This window comes from Mycteria americana, chromosome 7 (genome assembly GCF_035582795.1).
Source record: "Mycteria americana isolate JAX WOST 10 ecotype Jacksonville Zoo and Gardens chromosome 7, USCA_MyAme_1.0, whole genome shotgun sequence".
Lineage (NCBI taxonomy): Eukaryota > Metazoa > Chordata > Aves > Ciconiiformes > Ciconiidae > Mycteria > Mycteria americana.
The window spans coordinates 6,204,309-6,214,147 of NC_134371.1; the positions used below are offsets into that span (position 1 = coordinate 6,204,309).

Below are 9,839 nucleotides of genomic sequence, written 5' to 3' on the forward strand. Positions count from 1 at the left end.
TCACTGTTCTCAGGGCTGCTGTGATACACCAGGGGCGGCAGGCAAAAGGCTTAATTATGTCCTTCTGAGCAGCTGATATTTCCCAGCATCCTGACTTACCTTGCATAGCAAGACCCAAGGACACTGAACAACTCAGTATAAACAAGGGCAACATTTGCATTGTCCTGAAAACCTGCTTATTTGAGAAATAACTTGTATAACCTGCTCTGTTTCTTACATTGTTGAATGTCTTATTCTTTTCTTTGGGCCTGCTGATTCAGTTCTGTACGACAGAAAAGTTGTTGCTGTCTCCTTGCAGCATGACTCCACGAGATCACATGAGAAAAATGTCTATCCTGGGGGAACAAGGAACACTAGAAGAAAAGCACTTATACCGATTAGCAAGTGGCATGGCAGCAGGAGGTAAGCAGGAAGAAACCTAACTGCGCATTTGGTTATAGGATTGCTAATATTTGTACAAGGTACAAGAAACAGCCAGCAACAGGTTTAATGTCTTTAAAAAGTATCTCAAATTTGTCTTAGGACTAACTGGAGAAACAGTTCTCTTAAGGTAATTAAAAGTTAACATGGGGGATTCTTGGCATTCAGAATCTGACCAAGAGATGCTAAGCATCTGGAGAGTCAAGGTCACAGAGGAACTCAGCAACAAAAGCCATAGCTGGACATCATGATGTTCTGGCTCACCACTGCAGGCTCTTCTTTCTAGAGCTGCTGTCTCATGACAAGGCAGGTTCCAGCTAATAAGATATTTCTAAAAATAAAACTGTATTAGAAATGAAAACTCTCTCAAGCAGAGAACCTAACATTCATGGCTATTCTCTTCTGTTTAATAGTGATATATGAATTATTGTCGATACTAAATTGTCCTTTGGTGCACTTGACTGTGCACATCCTGTTTATTTTTACTGCAGTTTGTATAAAACTACATTATTTAAACAATGTGGTTAAGGTGGCAGTGGAAATGTCTTCTTTTTTAGTTGCTGCTATTAAAAAAAAAAGTGTGATTTGCTAACTCATACTAAAATGCTGGCACTTGAGGAAAAAAACCCTATTTTTTCTGGTAAAGATAGAAAGTGATACAGTCTGCGGTATAATTTACTACATGGACAACAGAACTGTATATGCTTTGTGTCAGAACTGCGGCAGCGGCAAGAGGTGCTAATGAGAAATCAGTTGATGGCAGTAAACCCTCAGCTAATGGGCGCAGGCCAGCAGAGAATACAGGCAATTCCCTCCCAGTTTGAGCCTCGTCTGGTAGACAGGTATTTTGCACTATTTCTCTATTATAACACTGCAGTTAAAGAATAACTGTGCATGTGCTGTACCTGAGTATATAAAGATCTTAGATTATTCTTAAATAAACAATGTCCTTTGCATATCTGAATGTATTTTTTACCTCTCAGAGATCTGTTACCTTCAACTGAAATGATGGCATCAGCTGACCCAAGACAAATCCATATAGCATCCCACCTTGGACCCACAGTCCCACAGCACGCAAACATGCCAAACATACTGTCCAACCGTGTTTACCCAGGGCCAGGTAATGAAGCATTGTCTGCATCCTGAAAAGTGATAGCATGTAAATGAGAAAGCAAACTGCACCTACTAGTTTTTCATAGGTTTATCAGTAGTGTCAATAACAGTTTATTTCCTTTGGAAAAACAGTCTCACTGAAAGGAGGCTGTCTGCCTACCAGGGATTCTAAACTGTGCCAGTTTAAGTCTAAACACATCCATTTTAGCTTTTGTTAAATACACTGTTTTCAAAATCATTTGCATGTTTGTGTTCTCTCCTTTTCCTTTTGTATTTTCCAAGCATTTTCACACCTAAACAGAAGGCTGTAGCTAAACAAATGAGTCCAATCAACAACACTTTTTGCTACATTTACCTCTTGCTCATGTATGAGCATTGGCTATTTTAAAAGACTGCTTTACTGATCATATTCTTTAATCATAATATCATGTGCCACTTTACTCATGTAGGGCAACTACAAGTCCTTTTAATAAAGGCTCAAAATTAGAGGGCACAGCTCTAAGGGGAAGGCTGGATATCACAGCATGGCAACACAACTGTGGCACGCATGTCATGCTGCACATAAATTTACATACCACTTTATACAAAGAGGTCATATCTTAAGATTCCTTCTTTGAGATGAGTGAATAAATTCTCAATGCCACATAGATTTTTAAACAGGAATTTCTGGCTTCAGCTTTCTTCGCCCCCTAATGTGGATCTCAAATAAGAGATTCCCTCAAGAGGATATGTCATTTAAAATTACATGGCATCTAGGCTGAAAACAGTCTTGAAGGAGCAGGTTTGCTTTGCTTAACTGTTGGTTATTATTTTCTGAGCAGCTATATGTACTTCAAAGACATAAGTCACCAAATAAAACCACCCTGCTGTCTCTTTCCTTTATGGATAATAGCAGGTATACCTAACTACAGATCTGATCCTGCAAACGCCTGATGCTGGACTTCATATTTCTCCTACATATTCCCACCAAAGCAACGAACACAAATAGGATTTAACTTGAAGTCATATCAACTTCCTGGCGAAGCACATAGTTCAAGTCTTAAAAAGTTTTTTAAAGTGTCTCTGCATTGCTTTGGGGTTTGTGTATTTGCTTGAGGAAACAAGTGAATTTTAAACATGATTTTTTCCCCCCCTCCCTTTAAGGATATAGCTTTCTGCAACCAGAATCCATGGAAGCTGTGGCCAGAAGACAGGAATTGGTTCAAAAGCAAAACATTGCCAGGTAATCAATAGTAAGATTTGCTCTGAGGTGCATGCCAGGATTAGGGCAGCAAAGGCAGATGGAAGTGATTAAGTTACAGACATTTTGTAGATTTTTATTTACAGTGATTGAGATACTTTTTCAAATCCCCCAAAGAAGCAGAGGGCCCTCGATTATCTCTGAAGCTACTGAACTTTCTGCTTGCCCCTATTCTGCTTTTAGCCTTAAAATAATATAATAAAAATAAACAAACCCTTCAGCTTGGTTAAAGAAACAAACAAGCTACAAACTTCAGCCCCAGCCCTTGAACTCTGCATCCAAACACCCTGAAGTTACAAGAAGTCAGAAACAAATTCAAACTTTACAGCTGCATGCTATCACGCACAACATTTTAAGCCTCTATAGCTGGGCCCTTGGGATGATTAGCTATGTCTCCACCCTACCAGGGTGGACAGCTTTCCTAGTTTAACCAAATAGTCTGAATGTCAGGGTGGCTATAGAGAGTCCAGTTATTTGTACCAGGTTCAGTGTAATCAGTAGCTGGTTAAGTAACCACCAGTGCCCTCCCTCACAGCCACACCATTTCCATTTAGGAACTAACTCTAACCTCAACTACACCTGCACCAGGCTTTGGCACAGTACTGAGTGGCAGCACCCCTCACACAGTAAGACTAAGAGCAAAGAACAGATAAATTCTGAGTAGGCATCTCAAGAGAATTGTGACAGAAGTGTTTTGAGTTCTTCAGTCAGCAAAGCTTGATTACTGAACTCCTCCAAGCACAAGATTTGCATCAACAATGCATTTCATATAGTTCCTGTCACATAGCAAAAACCCTGAGAAAAACAAGTAAAAGAGCTAGCAGCAAGCAGGGCCAGCACATATCCCCTCAACCACATCAGAGCTAGGCCTGCCTGTTCAGGCTCTTCCCTCAGTCCACCAAACCCAGGAAAACTCCAACATAAAATGACTGACCTCAAATCCATGAGATAACCTTTTACCCCTGTCTTTTGCCATCCTGGCAATTTCCACTAGCTCCACACTGCTTTCTGCATCACACATCACCTTTAGAGCGGCACTGGCTCCTTTCACCCTTTATAGAAATCAGGTGTTGGCAAACAATCTCCTGCACTTGCTGCAGCTCTGCTGCTCAGCACCTGGGCCCAAATCCTTGTTCTTCAAGGGAGTCTGCCTCATACCTAAGCTCAGTGATCCCCCGTCTGCTGGTCCTTGGAGGGGCAGACTATCTTATCTGGAGGAGTAGTCAGGAATGTAATGTTCTTTGCTGTTTACCTCCACCTCAAGAGCTGTGTTTGAGCAATGACAATTGGGCAAGATGTACAAGGACATGGTACATAGACAAAACACTTCCACTGGATCTCTGAAAGCAGAAAATTAGTAACTTGGAGGTTGTTGCAAAGATGAAAAGAGGGCAGAGAAAAAGCCCTGAATGTTATGGAGTGATCAACTAATTCCTCCACGCAACAATCATCTGAATAGATACCTTTTTCCCAAACTGTTTTCCTGACAATTTTACATTAATGAGAAGTCTCCTAAAAGTCAGACTCTCTCTGTCGTGTTACCGTCATTGCAGTGTTAAGAAAGCTATCTTAGTGCACTTTAAAGGCCTGGCTGCCCTCACAAGCCCTTTTCCAATGAATGTCCCACTGAAAGCTCCTCAAAGCAAGGAAGGCAGGCTGAACCATTTCTGGTTTGTGCCTGGTAGATTGGCTCACTTCTCCCATCTCTGAGCTCCAGCTGAAGCTGCGGAGCTCTAGGAGCTTTCTGTTTGATCACTAGCTTGGCTCCAGAGAAGCTGATGCCAGCAAAGGTTGGTACAATGGAGACACATACTACTCCTTGTATTCTCCGTAGCTCACTTGCTAAGCCCTCCTACCTGCTATGCTGGGGCAGGAAGCTGGCACAGACCCTGGAGCAGACCCTGGAGCATTGGCTTTATCCACCAGGAGGGAGGAGGGAGATTGGTTGAACACTGACCACCAGGATCTCACCCTTTCACACTCTCAGAGCCATGCTCATGTGCCAGGCACTATGGAGAGTTACTCAAGAGACTTACTCACATTAGCTTACTCGAATGTGTGCACAGGTTCCATAGATAATATAATTCTAGCTCTTTATCACTTACAATATCACTGCCATTTTCCAGTTTTCAGTATAATTTTCTGATTGGTCATGTAAATCACTTATTTTCTTTAGTCTTTGACCCTGATGACCCTGGAGACAATTTTCCAAATCCCAAGTGAGCATAATCACTGTAATAATGCCTGGATTGTCAATACACAAATAACACTTTTTTGTCTGAAATATTATCCAGAGGCATCACATAGAAGACATATTTTTTCTTCCTTTTAGTTTACTATATGTACCTGGCAGCACATTAAATATAGCCAGGTTTGCCATTCCATCTGCAGTTTGTGACCTCTCACACACAGCAATATAGGGGAGAGAAAAGAAAAGCAGTTCTCTTACCTATTCAACTATCTGAGTTTTAATCTGCCATTGAAAAAAAGAGGTGATGAAGGAACTGAGCTGCCCTAACTGCTTGTGCTCTGTGTGTCTCTCAGGATGGAAATGGAGATGAGTGCTATTTTTCAGCAAAAAGAAATGGAGAAAGCTCATCGGAAAGGGCTACTGGGCCTGGAAGCACCTTTCCTTTACCATGGGATGCCAGCTAGTCCCATTGCTTTCCGTGGCAGGCACAGACTACCTGAAGGCCATCTTCCCAGTGACTTATATGTTAATCGTACCACCCTCGATGAAATTCATGGCAACACTATGCTCATGGCAACCTGCCCATACCCTCCAGTCAGCACTTTGCAAAGGGAGAGGGGACGTCGACCAGGGAGAAGAGCTGGAAATCACAAAACTGCAGACTGTAGTGCCAATGGCACAAAGAACCAAGCTGACGACAAAACTACGGACCCTGCTTCAGCTGCAGCGGATGATGAGAAAGACAAGAAAGAAGCAGAGGTAGAGACACCAAACAAACATGAACAAAGCAAAAACCAGACTGAGCCATCTGCAGTTGCCAAAAACTGTAAGGAGTTTGAACAAAGCTTGAGAAAAAACTGTGCCACTCATGAAATTTCTGCTGAAACCAACAGCTGCAGCAACACAAATGAGAAGGAATCTAATAGCTCCTGTGCTGCTTTTGATGACAAATACATGTACCCTTCTGCAATCCCATTCTCAGCGTTACCATATGGATTTCCAGTACCTAGCAACCCATTGGTCCCTTCAGGTTTGTGAATTCTCCAGATTACAGTTAGAGTGGCATGTTGATATTATTTAATTTTATTTATTTGCTCTCTTATTTCTTCCCTCTGTTTTAAGCAAATTTTTGGTATGATAAGAGTCATGGCAACTAAATGTAGAATTCATATGCTGCAAATAGTAATAACTTGGTAAATCCAAGTCAGCAAAGGTAAAGAGTGGTTTTCCCTACCTGCAAACTCTGCTGCTTGCTGGTATAATGGAGGTTTCAGCATCTTAGGTAGCAGTGCTTTACTTTGCAGGACAACGCAATTGAACAGCAAAAAGTCACAAAGCAGCCTCCTAACTGTTTCAATGCTCTGTGGCATGCACTATACCACTGTAAGATGTCATCCTGTGTTTATATCAGTCCCTGGGGACAACACACTTGTCACCCCTAAGCTGTCAAGTTAGCAGCACCTTGAGGTTCTCCGCAATTCTGTTCAACATGTTACATTCTCTCTTCTCCTTCCGGTGGTCGGGGGGAAACATAGCAGCACACAATATACTGATCATAATCCCCATGTCTGTCAAACAGGACAAGGAATCCCCTTAGAAGCTTCACTCATTTAGGAACAAACTTATCCCTGAGACTTGACCTCCCCAAGAACAGAGTGTAAGACACAGGCCTCTCCAGCCACTGTGCAAGAATCATTGTTTCTAAAGCTTTGCAGCTCTTGTTAAATGCACCACTGCCAGTGGATGAGCCCTGCAAAGCTTCCCATTACCTGAAATGAGAACAGGCTGGGGTGTTTGTCCAGGATCATCTACCAAAGACATACTGTATCACTGAAAAATATATAATGCACATCAAGTATTCAGTTCCTGTCTGCAAAGGGAATTTCAATTAAAATAAGCAAACTTGCTGAATGAAATTGTGAGCTAGCCTCTCTCTTCTGCCCATAGCTTTTCTATATGTCCTTCTAACTCACAGTAGGCACAATGGGCTAGCAAAGGCTTGGTTCTGTTCTACTGAAGTATTAGTTAAGTTAAAATAACAGTAAAGTCTAAAGAATCAAAAGCATTGTGTAATGTACTCATTAGAGAAAATACTGCAGTATGATTTGTATGTGTAGTGATTGGTATGTACAGTGCCAGCAGTAAACAAAAGAAGCCACCAAAAGAAAACCCTCTAGAATCAGCTACTACTGACTATCGGGTGATTTTGGTGTCTAGGACTCCTGTATCTGTCTGTGACTACACACTGCTGTTAATATATTAGGTTCTGGAGAAGTGTAAAAATTCTTATGTTAACAGTCATTTCCTATTGATTTGCCAGCAAAGTCCTACAAACGTAACATTCGTGTTTCCTCCTCAAAGGAGCACATGGCCTGATCCTGAATGGAGAAGACATTTCTGCCATTGAAGACATTCGCAAGTGGACTGTTGATGATGTATACAACTTCATCGTTAGCCTCCCAGGCTGTTCAGATTATGCCCAGGTGATTATAAACATTCATCACATTTTCAGGTCTTTAGGACCATCTAGATTTAAAGGTCATCAAACAAATGTAAATGCTAGAGGTTAACTGGTTGTCACAAAGTTACAAACGTAATAGTAGTTTTCATTGTGCTGCAACATATGAAGCCACTTGCTTCTTAAAGGGAAAGGCAGTCTGTGCTCTGAGAGGTTACATGCACTTCTGCTGCAATCTGGAGTCATTGGTCATGGCACATACTAGGAGGACCAGCAGCAAAACAATAGTATAAGAAAAATATCTTAATTTTTTCACTCCACATGCCCGGCACAATTTTTATGCAGATTAAAGCAACTTTGCATTCTTGGATATCGGTATAACCCACCTACCACCCCTGAGCTCTTATAGGCATCATTCCATTTGAAAAATGAAATACCATTAGAAATGCAAGCAAAGAGGTTGAAATCTTGTATATTCCTGGTAAAGCCTTAATAAGATCAACACTATTCTTTCATTGGTAGCAGGCTGCTCACTTCCTAAAAACCAAAAAAAGAACTAAGTAACATTGAAACATTACAAAGTTCCCACTTGCCAAGAACAAGTAGATAAGCTACAGGCAAATGTGCTGATATCCACATACCTAAACAAGACCTCATGCTGCAGTTAAGAGATAAATATGAAGGTAAAACACTAAAATTATTATTTCCTCCTTTTATTGTCTATGCTTCAGGATTAAGCATAAAAAATAACCAGTGAAGTTTGTTTTAGCACACCATGATGTGTTTTATCATTTCATTAAGTTATTTAAAGACCACGCTATTGATGGAGAAACCCTCCCACTGCTAACAGAGGAACATCTCCTGGATACAATGGGATTAAAACTCGGACCAGCATTAAAAATCCGCTCTCAGGTATGACCATTAAATGTATGCCAAAATGGCAAGTCACAGAGACGTGAAAGAGTCAGAAGTTAACAGGATGGAATTTTTCCAAACTAAAACACATTTTTTCTCACTGGTAAGGTAACTACCATAATATTAGGAGAAAAAAAATTACTCTAGCACAGTTTGCTTTTGTTTCTCTGAATGTTACAACAGCATGCAGGGAGACGCTCAGGGGAGGTTAGGACTGACAGTTTGAGAGACACTTAAAGTGGAGTCAGGATACAACAACACTGGAGACTAGGCTGAGGTTGGAAATGGAAAAGATGTGTTTGATGAATTAACTCTGTTTCACCCCTCTTTTCCCTTCCCAGCTGGTAAGAACTGCTCTGATGCATACTTGCTTTTGCTCCAACCTGGCTTTTAAAACATGCCAAGTAGAGGTTTCTACAGCCTTTCTGGGAATATAATCTTACATGTTTCATAGACAGGCTGTCCCTCTATGTTTAAAGTTTTCTGCTCTTAATTTCATCCAGTAATATCAACTCTCTGTGTGCTTCTACTGTTGCCTGGTTCTTTTCCTTTTCTTTAACCCCTTGCTGTCTCTCACTCTTTTCTCATTAAAACCACCCTCCCCGCTCCTGGCTGGCAGTTTGCCTCCCCTCTGTCCCATGGTGCTACAGCACCTAGAGAGCAAGAGGAGCCTGCTGTCAGGCCCAGCACACTGGGCCGTTTCCCAAGCTGAGTATTGCCAAGCTCCTTCCACAAGAACCTGGGCCTATAAAAATATGAGAGAGGGAAAATGGAAGAGCTTTTTTTCACTTTCGCTAACCACTGATAACCCTTTGAGATGGTTGGGATCTCCTGGATGTCCCTGGCGTTGCTACATGACAGTCAGCCTTGATGATTAATGGCTTTAACACTATCTCAAGAAGCAATTGCTTCAACTGTGCTTTTGTCTTTAAAGGTGTCTCGACGACTGGGCAATGTGTTCTACATGATGAATCTTCCTCTGTCCGTGCCCCTGCCACCTGCTGCAGGCAAACCCTCAGATCAGCCCTCTGACATAGCCTCCCCTCTTCACTGCAACAGCAGTGGCGATACACTGGATAGTCCCTGCTCTCAGGACCCAGAAACTTCAAAAGCAGTGGAACAGATCGTTTCAGACAGCAGGGAAAATCCATGTGACACAGCTGGATCTCAGGCTGACTTCCAGATGATCACTTTTCAGAAAAGTTGAGCTGATTCCAGGACATAAAATGTTTTCAATAATACAGGAACCTCTAGTTGCAAAGTGTTTGAGAAGATAGCTACATCCCAAAACCTCTGTATGACTGGGGCTAAATGAAATAAGCTGCAAATGCAGCATGAGGAAGTATGGTATCTGAAAAGCATTTAAAAAATGCAACTACCTGTTAGTGCAATTACTTTCAAGTGCAATTTGTTGAAAAGAATATCAGTACAGTTAACAGGTAAATTTAATTTTTCATTAAAGTCCAGTGTGATCACTGAAATCTGTCAGAGACTCAGAGTGT

At 41.5% G+C, this 9,839-nt stretch overlaps 1 protein-coding gene across 1 annotated transcript; it reads left to right on the forward strand.

Annotated features, from left to right (window-relative positions):
- The first annotated feature begins 299 nt into the window (after positions 1-299).
- Positions 300-9,544, forward strand: SAMD7 (sterile alpha motif domain containing 7). The gene is made up of 8 exons (XM_075509087.1): positions 300-402; positions 1,136-1,262; positions 1,404-1,540; positions 2,677-2,755; positions 5,318-5,994; positions 7,326-7,447; positions 8,224-8,334; positions 9,272-9,544. The coding sequence occupies exons 1-8, from the start codon at positions 300-302 to the stop codon at positions 9,542-9,544; spliced, it is 1,629 nt and encodes a 542-aa protein (XP_075365202.1).
- Positions 9,545-9,839: the final 295 nt, after the last annotated feature.